This window comes from Cyphomyrmex costatus, unplaced genomic scaffold, assembly GCF_001594065.2.
Source record: "Cyphomyrmex costatus isolate MS0001 unplaced genomic scaffold, Ccosl1.0 scaffold8, whole genome shotgun sequence".
NCBI classification, from domain to species: Eukaryota; Metazoa; Arthropoda; class Insecta; order Hymenoptera; family Formicidae; genus Cyphomyrmex; species Cyphomyrmex costatus.
This window is the reverse complement of record NW_017280375.1, coordinates 918,194-946,137: the sequence shown is the minus strand read 5'-3', so window position 1 is coordinate 946,137 and position 27,944 is coordinate 918,194. Positions and strand designations below refer to the sequence as shown.

General features: G+C 33.8%; 1 protein-coding gene across 1 annotated transcript; it reads left to right on the top strand.

The window, feature by feature from the left end:
• Window positions 1-2,840: 2,840 nt before the first annotated feature.
• On the top strand, window positions 2,841-27,944 carry LOC108781327 (uncharacterized). Its single transcript, XM_018549265.1, has 9 exons — window positions 2,841-2,924; window positions 3,976-4,499; window positions 4,714-5,042; window positions 10,793-10,988; window positions 12,759-13,010; window positions 16,590-16,792; window positions 18,068-18,159; window positions 22,913-23,105; window positions 27,619-27,944. The coding sequence occupies exons 1-9, from the start codon at window positions 2,853-2,855 to the stop codon at window positions 27,942-27,944; spliced, it is 2,187 nt and encodes a 728-aa protein (XP_018404767.1). The 5' UTR covers window positions 2,841-2,852.

Sequence of the window (27,944 nt, the reverse complement as noted above, 5' to 3'; positions counted from 1 at the left end):
TACATCTTGTCAGTATTACTGATTCTTTATTATTGATCAGTATTATTTTGACCATCTTGATATAAATCTTAAGAGTCTTTTATTTTGTTAGAATTCTGTAGATAGAGGAAATAAATTCAATTTCAAATGATTAGCACATTAATATCTCCTTAACAAAATGCTTGATTGAGTTATTAGGACGCAATCTACAAACGAGCGACTTTGTAGCGCCACAATTGAAAGCGCCGACCCGTTCATACGAAGCTATTTTTTGTTATAGAAAAGTATTTCGAATATATTCATATAGGCCACTTTTCTGGCATTTATCTGTCACGAATTCGCCTATCTAGATGTACAAATTGGCCCAATTTCATTTGTGTTCTAGCCGAAGAAGTTTCACGGAAAAAGGATCTCAGAGAATTAAATCTGCACACATCGAATTTAAATAACTGTTCACTGTGCACGCGCGTCTAATGTGTTTACTGTTTCAAGACATGTCATTACGAGAGCTCGTTAATAGAAACTTTTTATCAGTGCGACTTCCGATGTATGAATACTAACGTCACGTCGAATCGCGTGTATATAGTAACTGATTTTAATCTAAGTAAAATTAAAATTGCCATAGTAGTTTGATATTGTCTCGCACTGATGTGAAAATTTGTATATATCGCATTGCGATTCTTGTGAGCGTCAAATTCATCGACCAAACCTCTGAGACTTATCATTAAATCGCAGACACAGATCGCTTATATTTACGCTTCAATCTTTCAAGTAGTATCGTGAATAATTATTAAATTAAAAGTAATTATTTGTATGATGATTAGTGTTATAGTTGATTAATAGCTATCTAATATCTCAATGAATAAAACATAAACAGTTTTCCGTCGTACTATACTAGTATGTCATCGATAAATAAAACGTAAACGACAGGAAGCATCTCGTTAATGAATATTTTAATAGAAGCATTAATTTAAAATCGTATAAAAACGAGGCATCGTTAATAGAGTATTTATGACTAAAGTAATCACTAGTAATGTCAATTAAAGTAGTCAATTAAAATTGATATACACTTTTATTTATAAAATCATTAATAATTAATCGATATAATTGTGTAATAAAAAATTATTGACTTATTTATTGATACTTTATAATAAAACATATTTTCATAATAATAATATTTTTCTATTAAGTTCTTTCATCAAAAAATTGTTCTTATATGCAACTGTGATAGAAATTCATCAGAATAATGTGAATTATTAATATAATTTTAAAATGTGAGAGTTATATTGAGAATAATTTTAATTCTCTCTTTCTCTCTCTTTCTCTCTCTCTCTCTCCACCTTCTCTCTGTCTATTTTTTCTTTTCTACGCGATTAAAATAAATTGTATTATTAATTTTTAAAAAAATGTTCTGTTAATTTAAATTGATAAAAGTTTATCCTTTTACCGATTATTCACGAACGATCTAATCGTAATGTGTCTTAATTTTAATTATTTTCATTGTCATTAATTGTCATTGTTTAATGATCGTACTATTGATTGTTCAATGGTCATAATTAATTGAACGACTTAGTTTGTGATAGTAATTTTATTACACTTTGCTCAACTTTGTGTTTCTAGATAAGTTAAAGAAGGTAAACTAGGTGTAGTAAAGAGGGGAATCAGCGGCTTCTGTAAGGACGGAGGAAATGTACAATGGTGAATGTGGTGGTTGATAAGTGTTGTGGGACACAATCGGCGACACGAAGCAGTGGATTCGTGAATCTCTCGACTCCTCCGCAAACGATCATCCTCGTAACGAACGAAGGGTGAATTTTGGACATTCTGCTGAGGGATTTTAAGGAAAACGTAACTTCAACGGGAAGAAGGCATCACGCGAAAGGGTGGACCAAGAAAGCGGCGCGGGGAACAGAGGTGAAAAATCGAAAGGAACAAAAGGTTCTCGTGACGGAGGGGCTTCGTACGGCCCTGGCGCGACTGCGGCACTGTACCCCTGCGGGGGGCTCGCTGCCGAACACACCGAATCCACCGTCCACCCCGGAACACAAGTCCCAAGTAAGCGCAAATAAAAAATACGTAATAATTCCTCGATTAAATTTAAATTTTACTATTCTATAACGTTATTTATTTTAAGTGTCCAATAACACTGATTAAAGTGTTATTATACTCATTTACGATTAATCATTGCTTATTGTGCAACATGATTGATCATGCAAGGGATTGATTGACAGTTTGTGCAAATAAGATATCAAATCGCGTCTAACTTTTGGTGAGGTTTATTTAGTTTTCGGGAGTACTATAACGTTGCAGCAAGTTGCTATATCTGCGTAGTTAGTATTATACAACTAAATTGTTGTGCAATAAAATATTGAAATATGTGAAATGAAATTTACTCGTTAATAAACAAAATGTTGATCAAAATTTATTGTTCAGTATAACCGTATTCATTTTTAAGTGAACTCAGATAAAGAGAATTATGAAGGAACGAAATAATTAAAATTTTGTTCTTTCTCGTATTGTTATATTGACGAATTATTGAATTTCGACGAATCCCGATGGATTACGTATCGTGTGACGAACGATGGGTGACGAATGAGGCGCGCGCGAATTTGTAATCCAAACTGTTGCAGGGGTGTTCGAGGAATCGCGAGTCGGCAATTAGATGTGACAGTTTGGGGAGTAACGCGTGTGACACAGGGGATACATCGCAGTCGCAGCCATCGCGGGGACAGCATGGAGCCGACGGCGGCGGCGGAGGCGGCGGCGGAGGTGGCGGAAGGGACAGCGATCTTCTGTCGTCCGCAATCCGGCGGTTCAATTTCAAATCGGCCGGCGGCAGCCGTAGCTGTCGCACAGTGCCAAAAGTCGTGGTCATGGGCTCTAGCACGGCGTCCGAGACCACGATCAACACGAGCACAGACAGCGCCAACACTATGCTCACCATGGTAGGTAGGATAACACAGTATAAATATATACATTACTTATTTTATCAAACAGCGTTGGCGTTCACGTATCAAACACGTGACGCGATGCAAATTGGACCGAACGTGGGCGCGTACCAACATAGGTACTGCAAAATGCTCACGATTTGTATACAAGAGCACATTACTGATATTATGCCAATATGCGTTATTATAATTAAACATTAAAATTAATATTGAAATTATAATCAAAATTAAAATCGAGATTAAAGTTTAATTTGTGTCTATCGCCGCAAAATCGAGATTTGAATTAAGCTGGCCTATTTTTATTTACCCCCGAAATGTATATTATTTATATTGCTTTATTATGCAACTTCGTAATACTTGAATACCTTATATACAAAGCGACGTAAATCGTTATATTATTAATATTAACATTAACAGTAAATTATACCGCATGCTTTTACGAAGCAATGTAAAGTCAAACACAAGCTTCAGTTATGAGTCTCGTGAGCATTAAATATTATTACGCGATATTAAATGGTAATTAGTACGTATGTTAATTGATGAAGCGCACGTGCCCTGCGATGTTGCATCGCAGAGTCGAAGAAAGTTATTGAATTATGCGCCGATCTCAATGAAAATGTGTTTTCATATTTATCCACTGTTTAATGAAGTCTAAAAAAAAAGTGTTTTTTGCGTCACTTTAGGATTTAATGGGCACTTTTGTGTGTTTAATATTCATAGATATTTCAAACTGCATGATTAAGCCTGAAAATCAACGTGAGAAGAAACGTCTATTATATTTTCATACTTTTCGCTCGAGGGCATAGTACTTGAAATTAATTTTAAATGAATTGACAAATACGTCCGAGTTGAACAAACAATTACGAAAACCAGACGTTTTTCCTTTTTTGTAAGGCGCAACCTAGAGACTCTCAAGAAAGATACGCAAACTGCGAACGTTCTCAAGAACGTCGGCCTCCATAATGCGTTCATACGTTTGTAATATTTGTGATCGATTGATTATCAAAGGAAATAATTTTGTTCGGCACAATTTCTTTCCGTTCTCCAGGTAACGACGACAGACGGAGAGCAGCCGGATGACAGCTTCGATCTAATCGACGTGCCGGCTGAAATGTCGCCTCCTGCTACAGCCCCTTCGCAATCACCCATCCATCCCACTGGTCATCGGGGACATCCCGACGATACGCTCGGGGGTAACCATACTTCGTCGCCGGCGTCGCCCACATCACCGATCTCCGTCGCGGCGCCGATCGCGGCGAATCAAACCACACCGCCGTTACCGCTTCCGTCGTCGCCCATGACGCCGCTTTGCGCTTTCGATGGGACCGAGATCGCCGGGCCTTCGAGTCGCTGCATGCGCACGAAACTCGATTCAGGTCAACAGGATGGTAACAATAAGACGACCACCGCTACCTCTATCAATCAGGGTCATAACGCAAGTAATAGCGAGGGTACGACGACTCTTCCATCGCTCACGTCGATAGTTTCCACGCACCATGAAACCAGGTTTACCTTCGGTGGTAGCGGCAGAACTCCGCCTCTTCCGGATCTCAGAGCCGCGGATTTCTTTAGGTAAATTTAACTGACTTCGGGGTGAATAATGATTTCAGTGAAAAAGCGATTAGACGTAAATTTATAGTTATATGTAGCTACGAGTTACAGAGAATTTTAGTCCAAGTTGAATGAAAGTTAGGGGATATTTTCAATTCAGTTGTGAATTCGTCAATCGCAGCCACTTACGTAATCGCGCGACGAGTTCGTATTCTATAATCGCGTTTCTATCCAGCACCCCCGTGAGAGGCTCGGTGGACGCGGGCCAACCCGATTCTGTCGACACGCGGTCTTCGATTCGAAATCTGGTGGCCGCCCAGGAGAAACACAACGCCAGAGTGGGATATCAGATCGATTATGCGGCCGGAGGGAAAGTCAATTCCATTCAGGTGAACGCATCGGAAAAGAGCACGATCGAGCATAAGCGCAGCCAAAAGAGGCCCAATATCAACGTGACGACCAATCCGCTCGATATATCGCTTATAAATGCGACCCAACCATGCAATACTCAGGGCTGTAATGTTCAGAATAACGCGAGTACGAAATCGCGAGGTCGATCAGCTGGTGAGTCTTTGGAATACTTTTTCTTATTTTTTTTTTTTTTTGCGAAATAGAAAAACCCCCGTATTATAGTCTCAGGTAGTTTTTTAAAAATGACATCAAGACTTATTGAAATTACGACGGGGACGACAGATCACATTATCGCGACTCTTATCGGTGATAAAAAGAAGGAAGAAAAAAATTCTGTCACGTCCCATTCGCTCCACGACTTCGCTCTCACGAATTTTTATGCGAATATATTTCTCTCCCTCTTCCATTCTACCTCTTCCCTTCCCCCTCTTTCATTTTAATCTCGTTATCGAATTCATATTTGCAGTAGTTATTTGATGAGCTTGGATCTTACTGATGGTGATCGATTGTTCATTCGTGGTTATCATTACGAATTAAAAGACAGAAAACCGGTGACCTCGGTTAGCATTGATCGCGAGCCACCGATTTTACTTTCTAGCTGTGTGTTACTTAGCCGCCGGGACTGTCAATCGTTCTAACCAGTTAACTAAGACTATCGATCGATTCTGCAGTCGAGATGTTTAAGTAATTCCACTTAGGGACTCACGGTCTCTAGATGACATGGTAGGCTATATACAATCTATGGCTCTTACAGTCTTGACTATACATAAAGAGATGAAAAGATCTGGTCAAACACGAATTATTTTTACAAAAACTAATTTATAGCTGTCAAAATTAATTATATTAAAATGTCAGAACGTAATCTTACCATATTATATTAAAAATATCATTGTATAGCTTTATTTATCTGAAAACAATATAAGTTTCTTTGTTTTTATTCCGCGTATAAATTTCAATGATATTCACACGAAAATATTGGGAATAAGATATATCTAATCACACTATTAGTGCTAATTGATATCGGCGTAAACCGATCCCATGCGTTTGTAATATATGTATGCGCGTATTACGTGTATCTATAATAACACGTGTGTAAAGTAGAAAAAACGAGAAGAGACGAGAATGATAGACGGTAGCTCTAAGGAAATGAATTGATGTTCTTTTCTTTCAGAATCTCATCCACTCGTTTCAGCCATTCATTCATGGGTCAGGCTCTTTTTCCCGTTTTGCGCAATAGGTATTACATAGTCCGGCGAATAGATCATGTAGGCATCATATATCCACACTGGGGCGACCGTTGAAAGCGCACGAACTTATGCAATTATGATAATTACGATGACGATAGACGACGACGGACGACGACGACGACGACGACGACGACGACGAAGACGATGATATGATCTAATAAAGCTTCCTTCTATTCGGCGGCCGCCCTTTTTGATGATATTTCGTGGGTACAATACAATAATACAAATGTGACTATGCGAATGCGCTTGGGCTTATTTTCTTATGTTCTTCATCTCTTATTTTTGCTGCGTTTCTCTCTCTCTCTCTCTCTCTCTCTCTCTCTCTCTCTCTCTCTCTCTCTCTTCCTTTCTCTTTGCGTTATCGATCAACTGCTTGCGCCTCTTTCGCGTAAATCTCAGACAATGGCAACGAGTTGCGATGACGACGATGGTACCATTTATCGATCTCGTTGGCGAGAGTAAGAAAAATAGTAGGCGCAAGATATTAACTTTTTTGATGAAAATCGATTTTCTTGAAACTGTCCTTTGGAATGTCGACTAAGGATGAGCGATGTAGCATTGCCGCATCGATATATCAATTGATCTATATCGTCAGTTAGTCAGTAGAGCTTGTACACCCAAATATCAGTAAAAATATATAGATATAGGCAATATCGACAAAAAAAGATCATCAAAGTTTTTTTATAAACTGTAAAGTATGTTGCAAAGTTAAAAAGAGAATAAAATGAAAAACAATTATGAACATTTTTTTTGTAATAGTTATATTCACTATTATTATAGATGATTATTTCCTATTACATGTTCACTATCATAGAAAGTGTTATTAAAGTTGAGAATGCCTTTAGCAACGGAACACTTATACACGTACATTGTATACCAACACAGTGTCAACTTGTAGTGGAAACGTTGCTTATCTTTTTTATTTCATGCCAGAGTAAATAAAAAAATAATAGTAACGGTTTCATATCTGAATATATCCAAATGTGATTCTCTTGAAACCTCTTGATATCATTTACCTCAAAGTACCATTTTTAGAAAAATAAATGATAATAAGGTAAAAAAAAACTTATGAAATGATATTAAACAATAACGTACAGTCGAACACAGCATATTAGCTATGGCTAGGGGAAGCTTATAACATTTTCGACTGCAGCGGGTTTTGAACTGATTTAGGTTGGATTAATGCTTTGCTGTTGATTGACGAGTTGTACTCCATTAATAGTTATAGCGTTGTTGTATCAATCAAATCGGATCAAATCAAATCCGCTCTAGTCGAAAAAGCTATTATTCTCGTAGAGCTGCTACATTTACAGGCACTAAAGAGCGAGTAAGAGTAAAATAGCACATATTTTTCTCTTTCTCACAATTTTGAAGAAAAACGTCGGATATTCTCGTGATCAGGCTCTGATTTGCTCTGATAGAGTCTTTAATAGTGTAAGTACATTATAAACATTTTAAAGAATTTTTTATTGTTTAATTAGTAAAAGTCTTTCTTCTAATTGATCAATCATATGCTTCGAAACATTTGTAGCGGTTTAGTGGATCGCACCCAAAACTAATCACTAATCAATGATTTGAAAAATAACGGATCGCGACGTTCACGGCATCAAAGCACTACAATCGTACGTATCGAAAGTCGATATAAGTTTATTGTTGCAAATTATTGATGTGTTCTTTATCGGTTTTTGAATGGAAAAATATCGTCGATATATCGATTATTGACGCTGTATCGCCCATCTCTGTTGCCGATGTTCTTAATAACGTCGTAACTCGTTGTTTCGTGAAGTCTGTGATGGTAATCAGTGTCGTAGCCGAGGGAAATATCGTCGTCAATACTTTAATCGTTATTTGAAAATACGTTGCGTGTGCAAAATCGGCTTAGTGTGATTTCTGTCGCTGTCGTAAGCTAGACCGTTCGCATAAACACTAGTTAAAATTCACGGAGGATTAAAAAAAACATTTAAAAAAAATAGATCTATAAAAGTTGACTGTGAGAGTCAATTAAACCTCCACTAACTTTATTCGATGTTTATGGGAACGATTCATGAAGGAAGAGGTAGGAATATGAGATTACATTATTAGTCTCTTCCTCACTGTGTCATCAATCCGTAAAATTAAATATATTTTTTTCTTGTAAATTCTTTAGTTGTTATGTTCATATTTTGAATTTTGTATCTCGTAAGAGAGAGATATAAATTGAAATTATATCATACTGTTTATTATGATATAATAAAAAAATTTATATATATTTATTTTCTAGAAAAAACTATATATAGGTATATCTCGTTATTAAAACTTTCTATCTCTTCCATATTTCTGCTTTCTCTTGTACTGTACGTATTACGAAATGTGACTTTTGTCGTTATATAGATAGATTACAGTTAGACATAGATTCGACGATACTGAAAATTAAAATTATATAATTTCGTCGAGTTCAATGCTGCAGATATAAAAAACGGAAAAATATGTATTTTGTGTTACATAAACATACAGTATTTTCGATTCGCGAAATTTTTATTGCATTAAATTCAATTAAGGCTAGTTTTTATGAGTTCGACTTTAATTAAAAACATATTTCGTATGTGAAAAGACTATCATTTAGCATTTTATGCAGCTATTAAAAGGAAGAGAGTACGGTTTATATTATATTTAAGTCATTTTTCATTATGACGAAATTACATAATTAATTATAATTTCTCTCTCTCTCTCTCTCTCTTCAAATTTTAATTAATGTTAATCTTAAAAAATATTTATTCGGATGTAAATACATGCTACATGAAAGGAATTAAAAGGTCATGAAAATTAAATTTAATTTTATCTCGGTCAAGGATTGTGTGAGCACGCAAGATCATTCACGATTACAACTAGATTTATTTTCGCATATAGTTGTAGCATCGAAATCTGGAAACTCTTCAAAATTATATCAGCAGGTCTATCCTGTAACTCTTAACGCAAGTTTCATTACGTCGCCGCGCAATTTTTTTTACCATAGTAAAAGAGCTGCGCAACGGTCTCATAATGATAAATGAAATCTGCGTTAAGAGTAGCACAGAATAGTCCTGCAGTTTTAATTCATGCGTAATATCGATTTCAGCAATGCGAGTGTTTGCTTCGGCTACGTCACGCCGTTTAGCAACTCGAAGGAGAAAACTTGGGAATGCCGCTTGCGATTCTTGCTATCGAATCATGCTTTGTCGTTTTTACCTGTTTATTTCTGTTCACTAGTACACACCGCGTCCACGGAATCGCCGTCCTCATTATCCACTGTACAATCGGTACAATTCATAGATATTTATAATATCTATGGTACTATTCCTATTATTATTCCATCTGTCCGCCACGTCGACAGTGTCAGATGGAATCTCAGTAATTGTAATTGCGCGAGACTCGGGAGTTCGCAGATTGCGGAACTTTTGTTCAAACGAGAGGTTTCTCTCCCCGTCTTAAAGATACCCGTCAACTTTTGTACAGGCTGGGCTAGAAATTACTAAACATCGAGAAGAAGCTCGGATGAGAAAAGTTTACGAGAGAATAACAGCTATCATCTGCATAAAAGAATTGCTGAGACGATCATCATTTCAGCGTTAATTTTAAATGTTATTTGTCTAAAAAAGGAACGGCAAAATTCGTTTTAAGTATAAACTAACGAATATTATCTATATAGATTTATGAGCCGATTGTGATAATTACCAATGAATTTCTTCGCAATTCATTTTTTCTTAAAGTTTTACAGGTCACATGCATTTAATTTAACTGAAATGCTAACAATACTTGCGTATTAAAGATCTATTAAAGAATCTAAAAAAAGTAATCGTTATATTATGTATGGAAATTTTTATTTTGAGAACTGTGCGATCGATTCCGAAAGCAAGGTTTTCTAACAGAAATTATATTATTAAGGCCATCATACGTAGAAAAATTTTAGTCGTAATCGTAAGACCATAAGTAAAACGGCCAATCACATTGCGATCGAACATTTTAAAACATAAGATCGCATGAAATAGTTTAATAGAAATTTTTCTCACCTGTAATTGTGTGTTTATAATTTAATAGATGTATAAAATTCAATAATTAAATTCTGTTTCAAATGGTGTTATGAATTATCAATTGTAGTGTAGAAAAAGAGATAAAGATAACAAAAAAATAAGCAATGTGAAAGATGTGTAATTTCTTCGTTCTATTAAAGTTATATTATCCCCTTGTATTCTTCACTACAAGTAAAATTTAATTGATATGGAAAATTTTCCAGAGTAAAGACCCTTAACCCAGTCTGTATACTCGACGGGTAAATACATTCCATAATCGATGTCAGCATTTATCGAGATTCTACCCTTTATCGAAAAAAGATTGTTGCGCAGTATCATCATGAAAACGATTTACGGGTGACGGCGATTTCGTCAGGACAATCGTGAATGCGTTGTCACAGACACGCATCTCGCGTAAGCGTATCTTCTCAGCAATTTTGCCGAGGAGGCAAAACGAAGAAGGATAGCCTAAAGACTTCAGAAATGCATTCTGCGAGAGCGGAATGAGAGGAGACACGGGAACGAGGACGCGAGGAAGAGAGACGGCTTTTCTCTCCCGCCGATTCGTGACCCGTGAGATCAACGAGCTCGAGAACAGGATAACGGATAGTAAATTTTTCATATCCGAAAGGCGGAAGTGGTGGCAGCAAGCGATCAACCCAAGCGACGATCGTGGTACAACAGCCGTCCTTGTCGCTGGACGCGCCCGCGGCGACGATTCTGCTGCACCCGGATGCCGACGCCAGAAGACGCGAGGAGAACATGCGGCAGCTGCTAGATGTTGCCAACACCCTCACTCTACAAGAGATACACGACTTTGAGATGAGGTAAGTAGATATCGATCACTGCTGCAGGTCTTGTGGTTTCGCGACACGGAAAATTATACGATCGATCTCGACGTGACATGAAGAGCTTTGTAAAGATTTTACAAGACATGATTAATGGAGCTTGCTTTTTTCTCTCTTTCTCTCTCCCCTCTAATATGATTTTTAATGTAGACAGCTTTTTTTTTAAAAAGGAAGATAAAAGTTTTCTGACCAGAGATGAACTGATATCATTATCGATATTTATATGATATTACTCATTTTTGATATTTCATTAATAGCATTTTTAATTACATCTTATTGATAATACGATCAACAAAATATTAAGTTATTTAAAAAGATAATAAACTGCACATTTTCTTAACGTAGTGAACTCAATAAACATATTTTTCTTATATATATTTTAAATAAGTAGTTTTTCCCTCTCAATTGAAATAAAAGAAAGTTTGCCCTCAAAAATTTTGTCAGTTTTGGCCAAGAGATATTCAATATTTACAGATTTTATATATGTATATATATATATATACATATAGAAAGAAAGAGAGAGAGAGAATATCTCAGAAGGAAAAATCCATACTTCGAAAGACATCAAGCATTGTAGTTAGCAAGATTTATAGACACGTGTTTCATTCTAAATATGTTCCAGAACTATACATATATTGATTTGTGTGGGAATTTAAAAAGATACATTATCACACGCGCGCGCGTTTATAAGCTATTGAACATTCTTAAAAATAAAATGTACACATATGTTTGTGTAATTTTTTCATTTTAGTGGCATGTTTTAATCTTTCTTAATTATATGTAAAATGACAGAGGTATGATCACGGTTCGATACATGTTGCCTGGAAAACTTACAATTTTTTTTATCAAAAAATCTGTGGATGATAGCCGGACAAGAAAAGTGAATCAATGGACCGTACCACAATTTTGGGAATATTTTCGAAATGTCTAGAGAGAAAGAAAAGCAAAAAATAAACTTTTTAACAAGAAAAAATTGGAAGATTTCTCAATGAATTTTCAACAAGTTTAATAATGATAATACATTTCTTAAAGTTTTAAGTTGTCATAAAAACTTTGTTTAATGTGAATATATTGACATATTTTTATAATATATCGTTCCTTTACTTTAAAAATAAAATAATTTGATCAAAAAAAGCGTGATTTTATAATTATTACTATAAATAAGTTAAATAAACATTACTCTATTAATTATTAAAAGTGAATTAACTTAACTTAATAAAAAATGTTACAACTTAGAAAGGATGATTTAAAAAAAAATCATAAAAACTGAAAAATAGAGTGGCTTTTAAAGGTTGTGAAATATACCATTTGATTATGTTAAGACAATATACTTTTTATCTACTATTTGATTAGCCAATCTTTTCTGTTAACTTGAAAAATAATTTTTCTTCCTCTCTGAGAAACTTAATCTTTGAAATTGTGTCATTTTAAAGGAAGCTTATATTTATTCATGCAATTTCTACTTGTAATTATTATACTAATTTGCGAAATTAATTTAATAAATTATGTATCGAAAATGTTTAAAAGTTATTTAGAAATATATTAAAACGATATAGTATGTCTCTAATAATTTTTTCAAGGATATAGATATGTATATATTATATTATTATGTTATGTGCTATCTTTTATGAAATTTTTTTGAATCTGAAAGAATTTCAGTGTTCTTATTTCTTGAAATATACCTATATATGGATTTTTCCTTTTGAACGTTCTGTATAGTCAAATAAATGACGATCGGATAACCCGCAGATACGGAAGCCCCCATCATAGCCGATCACAGTCGGTGAAGGCTCCTGGGAGTCGCTCTTCCGGTCGGCCGAATTACCTGTGTCTTCCGCAACAAAGATCGCGAGTAGCGAGTATGCCTAACACCGGAGTGGAGGAGGAATACTATAGGCTACGGCATTTTAGCATTACGGGCAAGGGGGTGGTAAACCGGGGCGATTCCCTAAAGAGCCGCAGATCACGCTCTAACAATAGCATGGCGTCCAGCAACTCTAGGTGAGTTCAAGCATAGTTAAGATGGTCAAGTAATACAATTTGACAAATATTCTTACAATATAAGCTGATAAGTACTGTATGTTCCAATCTAATTGTAAGACGTTTGAATGTTCATTTGCAACATTTGCGCGCGCGAATAACGCAGACTATATAGTTATATTTGTCAGATCTTATAAACTTCGTATTTAAATGAAGTATAAAAATCGTGGTATTTTTAAATGGCTAACCAATCATGTTGTAAATTTATATTAACTATTAATAACGTAAGTTTATAGTTCTATATTTCTGAGCCTTTTATCATTACTGTCGACAAATAATGATCTCTATTGAATATTTTGTCTGTATATATTCTTTATATTCTCGCAATTTTACTGAGAAATTGACAAGAATACATTCTTGTTAACGCAGTGTCGATATCAGTAGCGACATCGACAGAATTGATACGTACACTTATTGCTCTACGATCGAGCGGTGATATTTGCGACAATATCACTTCATCTGTTCACTACTCTGGAAGGAGCGTACCGTAGAATATTCCCGACCTCTATCTCCGGTTCGCCTTCTCGTCACAGCCAACAGCGAGTTAGACTATCGTTCTAGATCGAACGCGTGAGTTTACGTGTGGCGTTGAAGTTACGTAGACACGCGCGTTGGACCTTAGAGCGTGGTCTTCAGACATCATGCAAATATACTGGAGCTGGATAGGGTATTCAAGCGCAGCTGGCATAAAAAATCATATAGAGATATAAAATATTACTATATATTTTGCACTTACTTTTCGGAAAATTCCTGTTTTGCATTATAAAATAATACATGTACATATATATTGCACTTTCTGCATAAAATATTCTTTATAAAGTATGCCCTCATTTTTATTTTGTATTTAAAATATTTTTCATTCTAGTTTTTTTATACAATCTCGTGTAACGTTCGATGAAATTAGTATCCATTGTAACAATTTAATTTTACATAAATCTACATCTTTAAAAATCTTTTAGCTTACTTGTAGCAAACAAGTCGGTTTTTTTAATTTAGTCAATAAATTGAAAAATAAAATTAGTGACAAGTATTATTTAACTATTAAATTTTTACAAACATAACTTATAATTATTTTGTTAATTTGATACTATACTTAAAGAATTTTTTAAATGTTTCGTTTAGAAAATACAATGAAGATATAATTTAACCGTCGGACGACTTACAATTAGTCAATTCCACCCTAATATGACTAAATATGATACGAATAATATAAATAACAATTGTAATATTTTTTATAAAATTCATTTATATTCCATTTGTGTATTTAAATTTATTTATACATATTTATATGTATAAATTCACATCAAAGTATTCAAGCATAATTACTAATTGTAAGACTAAAGTCTAATTTATAGTATCACGTAAGCTTTTGTCACTCACAATATACTCACGTGTACTCACGGTCGTAAGACACTTTGTTTATACATACCATATATACCATATGTACTAGGTATGTTTATAAAAGACTGTTGTATATTTTTTATTTTTGAGAAGATTAAAAATATCTTTTACGAAAAAGTAGAACACATATGGAATCCAAATATCACTCGAGAAATTTATGTTATGCACAAAAGATGAAGAGATATCCGAGCTTATATACAGTATAAAAGGATAGCTTCGTTTAAACCGTGACAGAGGATCTAAATAATTTTATGGTCTAATTATAAATATATTACGTATTAAATTTATGTGAACTTTTGACATGCACAAATTGTATAAAAGAATTTTATATAATTTCTTTTAAAATAACATTTCCATATAATACAACGTATTATAAAATATGTGTATGTTTTGTGTAACAGCGCTTAATATCAAACTAAACGAATTAATGAAAGACAGAATATCAATGACTGGGATAACTAGACGTGTCATTGTAAGCGCTAATCTTATTACTTACAATCAGATTCTATGGACTAAAGTGTGAAACGTTGAATATTCACGCGATTGAATAAACTTGTTACGATTCTTTTCTCCTTTCTTAGATTCCCGAGTTTGATATCGACATTTAAAAAGAGGAGTGAATATCACGTAGAATACTTTTCCAATATACTATAATACGCAGAATATTTTCTAAAATTTATGTCGGAAATTGCAAGAGCGTGTTCTACGACAAAATCGAAGTTGACCTTTTCTCTGTGAAAATTTATTTAACGAAAGAGACATAATTTCGAGAGTGTCTAATAACGAGAGACTTTAGAAAATAAGGCCCATAGTGTTATAAGAAATATGGTTTTTGAAATAACTAGATACCGTTATAGTTACTTAAAAACAAATGTAACTAAGTATAAATACAGATACATATTTTTATAAGTAACTAGATGCAGATACATAATTTTATTTCACACACAAAAAATGTTTAATGATATTTGTGTTATATCATATTACATAGTACGTAATGCAACATACATACATATATAAGACATGATTGTATTTTATTATTTACGTTAATGCGAGTATTAAAGCTAAATAAGTTTGAAAATTGAGATAGGTTTCTTTTAAGGACAAGAATTATTGTAATTTCATTTTCTTTCTCTCTCTTATACAAGTATCTTCTTGATTAAAACAATTTTATCTTCTTGAAGAAAATATTTTCGTGGAATAGAAAGATAAATATAAGAAATAGTATAAGATTGAAATGTATTCACTTTAAAAATCCAATTTTAAGTTTTATCTGATCCGGATTACTTGTCATGTATGACTAAGTAGCTTCCATAAGCATTTATGATTTCTCATCATGTCTGATCGTAACAGTTTCTTTTAGAGAGATTATAATGCAATTCATTTTTTTTATATTTTTTTCATGCATATAGTAAGTCAAATAATCTATCTAAGTCTCCAGATTCATTTGATGATATTGTAATAATCGTTTTTCTCATACGTTTGAAATATTACAGCGAATAAAAAAATAATGTACCATTATTTGATTAAAATTATTATGAATTATATTTTTATTATAAATTCTTGTACAATTAAAATATGTAAAATAAGTGTATATTTACGGAAAGAATGGCTACGGTTGCCCTGACCAAAAGTCGCCTATCAATACGTTTTATGGTTATGAGAACTGTAGTACAATTGTGATAATCATAAGAGATACCTGTTTATATGTCTATCTTATTATTATAACTAAATATATTGATGGGCGAACATTATCATTGTAACCGATTGTGACATTTTTTCTGCGTAGTTATATAATAATATGTAATAATAGAAAAATAAAGGTGCACGCATATTTTTAATTTTTCAATAAGGCATACCTTTTTCATCCGCGACTGTAGTATTATTACAAATTTAAAAAATTATAATGTTTCAAGGAGATTCAATGTCCGCGATATTAATCCAATAACGCAAGTTCTGCGCAATTTCTCAAAATCCCCCTTCCCCATAATTGTCGAAAATTAATTTGCGGCGTGGTTTTGTTTTCCTATTTTCTCGATTATTCGAATCCTTTTATGAAAATGAGTTTGATATAAATCGTCGATGTAACTTTATTTTATGCTAATCTCAATACGCGCCTAGCCTTTCTTCTATTCGACGCAGTACGGAACACCTGACTGCCTCGTATCCGGGATCGGCGCGGAATTCGGCGGCGGGCTCGTTGGCAAGTTCGAGGGAGAGCAGCGCGTCTCAAGGTCCGGCGCCGTACCGCGTCCTCATGCTGGGCGCCCCCGCCGTTGGCAAGAGCTCGTTGGTGTCTCAATTTATGACTTCTGAATACCTGCACGCCTACGACACTTCGATTGGTAAGTCTACCAAATTACTGCCAGTCGCGAAATTGCAAAATTCATCGTCTTTCTGCGCTTGCGAGGTCCCGAGCATTGTCCGGTTGGGGCTCGAAGGCCTATGCACTAGAGATTTGCTATATGTCAACCAGAGGCAGGTCAATTGTTTGAAAAAAAAATTGCTTTAAAAAACAGTATCATTCGTACATTACGATCACTGTTGCATACTTTCTTTTGATCATCGAACCAACATAGTGCGGACACAAACATTTTCTTATATTATTACAATATAAAGTGCAAATAATCACGAAACAAATTTTCTTTTACCGTATTATTTTCCGCATAACTTAATATTGCACCAATCACTTATAGATAGTGAAATTAGTCAATATCCCACGCGAGTGAAAAGCCCGAGATTTTTCCCGTCAGTCGGAGAACCGGAGATTGATCCCAAAAACTAGAGTTTCCAGTCGAAAATTGGAGATCTGGCACACAATTGTGGGTTGCTTCCCCTTCTGGTCAGTCACTGACTGATCGATCAAACGCGAAATGCGACGACATGACTTCCGACGTAAGAATCCGAAAAGCCGACCAGATAGAGTCGGAAACGAGCTGAAACGAAAACAAGCAGGGTTCTCCATTCGAGTTTGGAGTGTGATGCAATTGTTCGTTCGAACAATCACGGAAAAATCTGTGATATGAAATGGTCTTTTTAATGGCTTGGAACAGGAGTAACGCGATATTCGCGCTCTCACTGTTCGATCCGCTGTGCATGAACCGAAACAAATGTTTTAAGCATAACTGACATTCCAGCTATTATTTCATTATTCGAAGTTTCATGCCAAAGATTTCTCTTCGTAAAATAAATTTCTATATTTCCATATAAATCGTTAATTTCATTGTTTATATTATTGAAAATGACTTGATCGAAGTCAAAACGTCTAACCGGTTTATTTTAATTGTATTTATTTTAAATATTTCTTGATACATATATTGTTATTTGTTTATGTATGGCTCGTAGCCTTGTTTTGAAATACATCGTCCTATCTTATATTTCCCTTAAAATAAATCTTTATTAATATATACCATTAGAATAAAGTTATTATGAGTGACATTGCGAAACAGAACCTGAGGCCTTAACCTCAGGTGTTTGTCTTTTCATAAAAAATTAGTTTGATCGTTTTATGGCTTTTGATTTGTTAATTAATCATAGTTATTTAATATACAATTCACTTGTTCATCTCAGAGATTAATCACGTATTTGAAAGCCAAATTATATTTTCATTCATATTGCAGATGACGAGTCCGGTGAAAAGACAGTCAGCGTACTCTTGGCTGGTGAGGAGTCAGAATTGACTTTCATCGATCACTCTTGTGCCGAAATGACAGTAAGTCTAGTAGCAGCTCATATATCCAAATAGAGACTATCATATATACTATAGTATATCTGGATGTATTATACCATCAGAGCGCGTAAATGTTGATATATTTGTTAAGAGAAAAAAGTGCAATCTGAATTAATATGTCAAGTAACAAATTGTATTGAAATGTTTATCGAGTTGAAATCCGCGCACATTCGAAGTGTTTTAATTTTATAAAATTATTAGAATAAAATGTTTAAAATATGAATTTTTGCTCAATATATATATATATAAAAATTTCAGTAAATTTTCTATGACTTGTATGGTATGATAATACAAGGGAATAGAGAAAATATAAAATAAACTCATATTTTTTCATCAAGAGGAGAACAGAACGGCGAAAGGCGAAACGATGAGAGTCGATATGACTGACAATGAGTCATTCACAACAGGTCTCTGAGTTTTCATAGTCAATTGATCACCGATGTGCACGATATAATGTCGCTAATTTTCCGTGCCTCTGAACTAATCATTTTTGCCGCAAACTCGATCGCTACTAGTCAGCCAAGTCTTCTCTCATTTTCGTCAAACAAACGGACGTAGACCGCGCCTTGAACCTCCGGCGAAGTGCTCTCGACGACGACGGAGACGAGGTAATCGAGTTAACACGGGCAAGCGGGGAGGGAGCAGGTTGAAAGGATAGTGCGGGGAACACGCGGTGTGTGCTTTTGTATCGCGGGAATTAAATTAAAATCCATTTTCCACGGTGGGCGAACTGACGCGTTGGCGCGCACCACGATACCTGCGTACGCTGTGAATGTGGGGTTCCGACCCCGCCGTGATACAGGCACACGCACGCACGCACGCACGCATCTACGTCGGGGGTTGGTCGACTGCAAGGGTGGGAGGAGTAACAGGGGCAGGCAGGAGAGAGCGCTGCCACGCTTCGCCAGACAATTTCAATCGAATTTATCTTTTAATTAAAACGTACGTTCGCAACTGTACAAAGCTACTGTATATCGCCCGGTCGACCGCTCCGCGCGCTGCGCGCGCGCGTTCACGGCCGATCTTCGCGTGTGCATATGCCGGCAAAATGGTGAACGATTGCATTGTGCTAATAGCGGTCGAACTCTCAAGAGTTCCGAACTTCCTAAATTCTACGGAATTCCGGGTATCGAAGGCCGTGCTCGGAACGAGGTACTGCGGCGCGCCATTATTCTTGGTACTGAAAGTCAAGGTTGACCTCTTATCACGTTAGGCCGTGAGGCCGCTATTCCTGATTTCCGTTGATAGTCTCGGAATTATATTAAGTCGGGTTCTATTAAGTTAATGCGTATTTATTACGCGGATAAATTTGTTGCTGGCAATCTTTAAAACAGATATGTGAGATAAAAAATTTACTAGTAGGAAGCTAAATTGTCATTAATGGAGATAAATTTCTTTTTGAACAAAAAGCAAATTATGTTCCATTATTTATCTTGTTTTTTTATACCTTCTTAGAAATTTCTTCTTTAAAAGTCTGAAATAAAGGGGACTTTTATATATAAAAGAATTCGATACAATTTCGAGCTCAGGTTGCTACAGTGTATTGTGACGTTTCCTAGATCTAGAGACTCAATTTTCATCAATGTTCTTCAATCAATTCGAGATAACACAGAGATGTCTTAAAAAATCGATAGTTCTCCGTAAGGAAGGCAATTGGAAATAATGGAGCGGTTTTGAGTATTCTAGCCATGAAATAACAAAAAATGAAATTAGTTTTGCAACTTTAATGCATTTTTAATCTTAATCCATACAACATAATTATTTATAATGAAGTAATTAAAAAAAATATGAAGAGAAATTACGTCTAAAAATTTTTCTTAAGGAAAATTTAATTGATCAAAGATTTGTGAAATGACCAGAATGATGCGTTTTAAAGCAGTTATACAACATTTTTATTAAAAATTTAATTTAAAAACTTTACTGTTATTAATTTATCAAATAGGTACATATGTCACATAAATAAATTTGCACTAATATTGATGAAGATAGATTATTGAGAAATAGATATATTGATGAAATAACATTGTGCATTAACATTGTAATTTATCAGCGGTTTGTGGTTATAATATACATCCATTATTCATAAACTTAAACATACATTAACTATTAACCTATATAACTGCAATTAAATGTATACAGTTAGTTGCTTCATTGTATAATGTCTCGAAGTAATATTACATTGTATGCATATACCATACATCATACTACTGAGCTAGCTAAACATTTTTTTAAATTGAGTTGTTTCACTGATTTTAAGTAGATTTTATCTTAATGACGTTTTAACTCGCAATTTGGTTGTCAAAATGATTAATGTACTCGCAAGAATGATAGCATCTAATAAAATTCTTGTTACAGAAGATTAATTAAATAATATGTAAATAAACGATAATTTGATGTCTTAGATAAAAATACGTTTTTAAAGATAATTTACTTTTCATTTTGCAGCGCACTCACGAATTAATATTTGAAATTGAAAAACCAAAAAAAGGAATCAAAAAGTTACAAAAGGATCTCTGGCGAAATTAAATTTTATCTAAGAAAACATTCTCTATAAATTTCAAAGAGCAAAATAGAGAGAGAGAGAGAGAGAGAGAGAGAAAGAGAGAGGAAAAAGTTTAGAGAGCAGAGAGAGTTTCGTATTTATTTTACATTTACGCGAATTTATTAACAAAGTTTACCAATAAAGTTAAGTGCAAATGAGGTAACGCTTGATCCTGCGTTGTGGTTTTAAAGTCGAATGTCGCTACACATTTCATTTAATCAATGTAAATACGCACGTAAATATGTACGAGTATGCGATGTGAAAGCGTTGTCGTCTTTAATGTGTAATTATTTTCACAGAATAATTAAATTTCTCAAATTATTATGTAACTGTGTTTTTCATTGCATGCGTAGAAACCTGTGAAAAAAATGAGATGAACACGCAATTATTGATTTTCCATATCCTATTTTTAATACAGTTCTCTTCTTTTATAATATTACATTTAAGAAAATATAGTCAGCGCATAGGTTAAATCGTTTTATACACATATTTTGAGAAAGAAGCACCTATGAGATAAAATTAAAATAAATTCTGGATTATTTTTAATAAATCTATATTCTCTGAAAAATATTAGATATCTTAATAATCTTCTAATTATCCTTAAATGTATTATGTTCATAATAATTATAAAATATATAGGAATGTGTGTTAAGATAATTAAAATGTATGTATATATGCAGCATAAGAGATGAATATTAATTCGGTTAAGAAATCTGGAAATATTCTTTGGTATATCGTATAAGTAACATTAATATTTTTCGTAGCGACTCGGATACGCTCTATAAAAAGATTCTTATTTGAAAGAGAGAAAATTCTCATTTGAAGCAATGTTATTCGGGCCCACGGCTCACTTGGCATCCAAATGCAGCGTGATAGTTAGATTTGCGATTTTTATGTAACAGATCGAGTAAGAGTTACCGAATGACGAGCTAATCGTAAACTCCTGCGCGAGCTTAGAGACATATATGTAAGAAAAAGGACCTCAGAGAGTAACGAAGCGTTCTTCGTTAACCTCCGTTTAACCAGGCGTGCCGCAAGTCATTGACGAGCATTGAGCCATGCCACGCGTTCGACCGTTAAACGGTCGATCCCTAGATATATTCGATATCACGAGGCACAGCACGCCTTTGATACGGTTCAAGGTAATTCTTTCGTATAATCGTTCGCAAAATCACAGAACCCGTTCTCGTTACAATCTTAACCTTTAACAATTGGCTGCGCTAACGTGATTTAACGCTACTCCCCTCTCTCTACCCCTTAATCGGACAAACTGGACTTTTATTTTTGTCAATAAACAACCAACAATCGAATTTATTCATATTTAATGCATCTGAAATATTTTATCTCTTTCTATGTATTTTATAATTAGTATAAATTATCTGAAAATGTTTATGAAAGTTATAAATAAGTACCTAAAATGTTTTGGCAGCAAATATTGCGCGCACGTGCTTTTACAAACAGAAATTCTGGATAAATGAGTTTTGTGTATCTCCGTTTAAACAGACATTTGGGTCAGAAAGATTACGGCATCACTAAGATTTAGATAGCCAGATTTAGATACAGCCGCGCGGAATTACCACCCTAACTTAGTTTGAATATTATATTCTGTCTTTTTCAAATCTCCACCGAAATACAATTTAGATTCTTATAGTGATTTTATAATAATTTATCTCCCTTTTTTTTTTTATTTGACTGGATCTCGTTGCGGACATAAATTAATAATGAAAAAGATTGTCAGTGTTGGGTATCTCTATACAATCACGCTGTGCAATCCGTGTCCTCGAATTCTGAAACACCCTGTATAATATTCCTTTATACATGTATACGTATGCAGTGCCTAAAGCGTAATAGCAACTCATTATTATCGTTAATGTTAATATTTGTCGTGATTAATAATATCTACGTACAATCATACAACTTACTAGATTAATGCAACGACGGAAGAAACTTTTCCGTATTAAAGTTGAAATCGTTGAATTTACTTTTTCTTATGAGAATCTAATGCAATTAAAATGTGATTTTAGTTGCATGTGTAATTAATTTGTCGGTACATTATAAAAAGGAAATGTCGAAGCTGCTGTTTCATATGTGTGTCGACCAAAATAATATGTCTCATAAATTGGAAATGGAGACAAATAAATTTGGTCATAGTCATTAGTGTTAATCTGTCTCTGTTATGATCAATGCTTACAGCCGGAAAATTGCATCTCGACGTACGAGCCGCACGCATACTGTGTCGTTTATTCTACCACCGATCGGGCATCGGTGCGCATCGCCGAAGAGGTTCTCCAATCCTTATGGCGGAGCGATCACGTATCCGCGAGAGGAGTTATCCTCGTGGGGAACAAGGTTGATCTCGTTCGCAGTCGATTGGTATCGACCGAAGGTAATTTTTCAGACTCTCCCAGATAATCATGATGTATTTCCTTTTTCTTTCTCCAAACTTACTTATCCCAAATCGGATAGTTCGCGGAGACACGCGAAAATGGAAATCGCGTAGTGATTAGGAACGTAGTCAAGAAACGAGGTGTCTATCTATCATTTGGATGGCATTTAGAGCGAAATGCTGATGTAGGGCGATCGTATAGATAATGCACCGTACGTAAATGTACTGACGCAGCACTTGGTTTGCTCCGATACAAATTTGCCGAGGGCAATAAAGCGGGGGAAAGCCATTTAACTCTCTCCCTCTTCTCCCCTAGCGTACGCGTCGATGCATAGAATACGCTTTCTCTCTATTGTTAAACGTGACTAGATTAATAGCATCTTTTTCGCAATTATGCATTTATTTTTATAATACTGTATCTATCCACGGCATGTCCCACAATAAATCAGTGTATTTCGTAATTTGAATCGAAAATTGTATGTTAATGATATCGATATTGTAATAAATTTATTTATTTATAGAGAGGAGTTCGAGGCAAGTAAAAAAAGTAATGAAAACATGATTTAGTTTTATTCTAAATTCTAAATTTTTACAGCTTCTCTAGCTTGACTTTCATATAATAAAATAACACGATACAGATTAAGAATTATCCGATTTGACTTGAAATTGAGGGATGAAGCAGGTCACTAGTTTACTACTACACTCTGATTTAACAAATATAATAATTATACACTATAAAATAAAGAATGGAAGAGTTATTATATATATATATATAATATATTCCGTTACTTTTTACAATAACTAACTAAACACGGAGATTGTACTGAGGTTAGAAATGTCACTTTGGAAAGTATAATCTTGCATCATTACGCGTTTATTCACTGAAAAAAGTAATTTGTAACGAGTAACGAGTAAAGTTACAAGTAACGGTTGAATGACTAATTTCCAATTTTGATGTTACTTTTACAGTTATAAAAAAACCCATCATTGCCAAAACGTTATTAATTATAATAGAGTAACGATAAGGAAAGTGATAAAGTTACAAGTAACTATAGTTAGTTCCATCCTTGTGAAAGAAAATGGCAATGGAGACCTAGTCCAATCCGACCTATAGTCCAACCCTCACCTGCCACCTCTCTGCTATCCAGGTCTCTATTTTCGGTGCAAAGGAAGCGCACGGAAGTCACTAGATAAAACTGCTCGTTTGAAAAAACAAAAAAGAAAATAAACCGTTACAACAGATGTAACAAAGTAGTGCAAAAGAAACCATTGTAAATTTTGAAAAAATTAAGCTATTTGATTTGGCCTATTTATACTAAAAATCTCATTGAGCTTCATATTTAATCTCTTTATGTTCAATTGATTTTATTACGGTTGAGCTGAAATCTTTGGATATTTATTTCTGAGAATGAAATTTAAAAAAGTTAAGCCGTTTTTTTTTTGAGAAATTTGGTAGACAGACGGAAGGACGGACCAACACTGTAAAATTAAAAAGGCTGCGTTCCACTTAACGCTCGTAACGCTTTCTAGCATCGTTTTTCCTTGTTTGACATTTTAAACACAAGTATGAAATGATTTCACGAACGTCGTGAGCGTTAAATGGAACACAGCCAAAGTAGTTTGCTACGCTACACTATTTAATGACAAAATTAATGGCAACTGTCGACTAATTGTCTCAAAACTTATATTAATCCGTTTCGCTTCAGTCAACCTTGATATTTTCTAACTCTTTAATTTTGATACTTGTATGATATATGTATATATATATATATATATATATATATATATATTTGTGAATTTCATAGATTCACTGCCTGGAATCAAAATAAAATTTAATTTGTCATTTATCAATACAATGCACAGCAGTGGAGTTTTTTTACAATTTTATTAAATTGTAAAAATAATTGTAAAAAAAAATATGGTTTAAAACGTATTCAAAATTGCAGCATTGTTTAAAATATAATCTGATATATTACAAAACACAGGTAGTACGTGAGTAATATATATAATTGCAGATGATAAATTCGATAAATAACAAATAAAATAGTAAATATAGTATATTACATACATGTAACAAATTACTTACACTGCCTATTCATTCTCTCTTATTTCTTTGTGGTACACATTCCTGAAAGCAGTTACCTGCGGTTACGAACTAACTGTCAAAGTACAATAAATGAACGTACGTTACTTTACATAACATACTGTCCATGTTAATTGTACGCGACGCTCATTTTGCTACTTTGTGTCAAAAGAACAACATGAAAGAAGTACGATCTCATAAAAGCCATAATCCGCGATATTTCCGCAAATTATTAATGAAGTGGACGAATTTCGAGAAAAAGGAACTTTAATAAATCGCCAATGTATGTAAATGAGGGATATCATATATGCATAGTACTTATTGGAATATATACATTATTTTAATTTTTATTTCATACATTATTTGTATATTATGTATATATATTTATATATACTTACTTTTTTTTTTATTTCATTTACTTATAATATATGATTGTTAATCTTATATCATATATTGTTACAATATAGATATAATATAGTATATATTATACATTATAGTACATATATAATATTACATACAATCATAACGTTATAACTATTGGTTACAAAAGTCACAAAACTGACAAAACAAGATTTAATATTTTTTTGCTAAGATCACACCATGGTATTCTTATGTATTTTGACGCTCTGAAATTGAACGCTATGTTTAAATTGCTCCATCACGTAATTTTTTAAATCTAAAAATAGCTCGACTTTTTTTAGTCTTTTTAAAGTCATAGCCTGGTTTTTAATATTCAAGCTGAAATAAAAGGGAGAAATTAAATTTATTAAAAATATTAATACGGATTTAACGGACCATATCGAAAGTTCAATATACTTATTCAAATGTTGATACACGTCAATATCGAAAGACAAAATATCAATATTTAAAATATCGATGCTGCTGTATCGCCTATCCCTACTGTGATACGAATTTTGAAGTTAAAGTAAATGTAAACATGGAAATACTAACTATAAACATTCTTCTATCGATGTGTGTTCTCATATTGAACAATTTTTTATTTAATATATTTTTGGTAAAAAGTAAAAAATGCAAAAGCGAAAATATTTTTCGTGCGTTGGATAATTGCGCGCAAAGCAAAAATTGTAAGAAATTAGTATCGTATAAAAAAAATTAATAAAATAAATATTTCATGAAAAATGAAATTTCAATGAATAATATTTTAAAAGATCTATATAAATAATGTACTTGAGTAAGATATACACGATTAAATATACAAAATAAGGATATGGGCTTATTATCTTATTTTCTGAATGTCAAAAATGCTAGCAAATATATAATTTTTTCCTTTTTTACTTTTGTCTTTTGCCGCTACATTTTCAAATTATATAACTTAGGTTATATCTGAAAAGAATAACGTCTAGCCTAGAAATTTTGCTGCGGTAGCGGCTCCATTTATTGGAAAAGTGCTAAACCAAAATGAGCACAATTATCCGCTGCGCACAATTACCCCACTTTCCCCTAATTGCTAAATTTATATTACATGACTGGCAAAATGTGTGGTTAATTGCGACAGTGTTTGCTAATTAAACGCATCACGATAGCTAAATTCGAAAATATTGGCCACGTCATTCTGATACGTACGATAGGATGCAATTAGTAAAGTCGAATTAATGATTAATTAAGACGCAATAAAAACATATAATCGAATTTTAGTTTTATAATTCGGCTCAAACGCATAAATCATACGAAGCATATGTATTATTAATAAACGCGGTGAATATCTAGCCCGTTTGTTATTTTGAATTCGATTATACGTAATTCGAGGAAACGAGATTTATTCTCGGAATAATTAACGGTTATTACTTCGCACTTTCAATTCGAAAATCATGAGCAAATTTGATGATATATGGACTTTAAATTCAATATTGATACGTGTAAAGATATAATGAGTTAGAAAAGAGAGAGTCACACATACAAAAAAATAATTACGTATATCATCATTATAATAAAATAATAATGTGTATATTGAACACGAGATATCTTTTTCGTCAAATAACACAATCGTTTTCATATATTACTATGGTATAATATAATTAATTATAAATTGTTATATGCAGGAATTAATTAACTGCTTGCATGGAATGAGATCAATTTTATTTGATGCTTGATTGTGTCTCGAGAGATAATAAACCGTCTTATGTCGTTGTCTTTTCATCTGCAAACAATTCAAAGCGACTTCGTGTGAATAATAATAAAACAATAATCACTTCCTAATAAACACTGTTAAGAGGAAGAATTCTTTAAAAACGACTTTTTAAAGCTCTCATTAAAATCTCTTGAAGTGATAAAAAGTTAGTGTCTCCTGTCTTCTAAAAGAGCTCTTTATGATAACAACTTATATTATAAATGCTATTAGTAAGCAAAAAAATTACAAAATTCGGAAAGTATGAGTCCAGTAAAATTTTTTAAACAATTTTGTCATTATAGAGGGCAAATCCATGGCAACGTCTTACGATTGTAAATTCATCGAGACATCCGTCGGAATTAATCACAATGTCGATGAATTACTGGTCGGTCTGCTCACGCAAATTCGCCTGAAGCTGGAGAATCCCGAAAGGACCAGAGAGATGTTCCGTAAAAGATCGCGGAAGAACCGCAGCAAGTCGCCGTTGGGTTCGTGCTCAGAAAATAACTCGCCTAAGAAATATCGCGGCAGTCGGACCAGCACCAGTTTGAAGGTGCGCAATTTGCTTGACAAGGTCTGGGCACGCGACAGCAAATCGAAGAGTTGTGAGAATCTGCACGTTCTGTAA

Coding starts and splice junctions, on each gene's coding strand:
- LOC108781327 (XM_018549265.1), top strand. CDS start 2,853: ATGGGCTCTAGCACGGCGTCCGAGACCACGATCAACACGAGCACAGAC. Junction 5,043..10,792: donor ATCGCGAGGTCGATCAGCTG/GTGAGTCTTTGG, acceptor CATATCCGAAAG/GCGGAAGTGGTGGCAGCAAG. Junction 13,011..16,589: donor ATGGCGTCCAGCAACTCTAG/GTGAGTTCAAGC, acceptor TATTCGACGCAG/TACGGAACACCTGACTGCCT.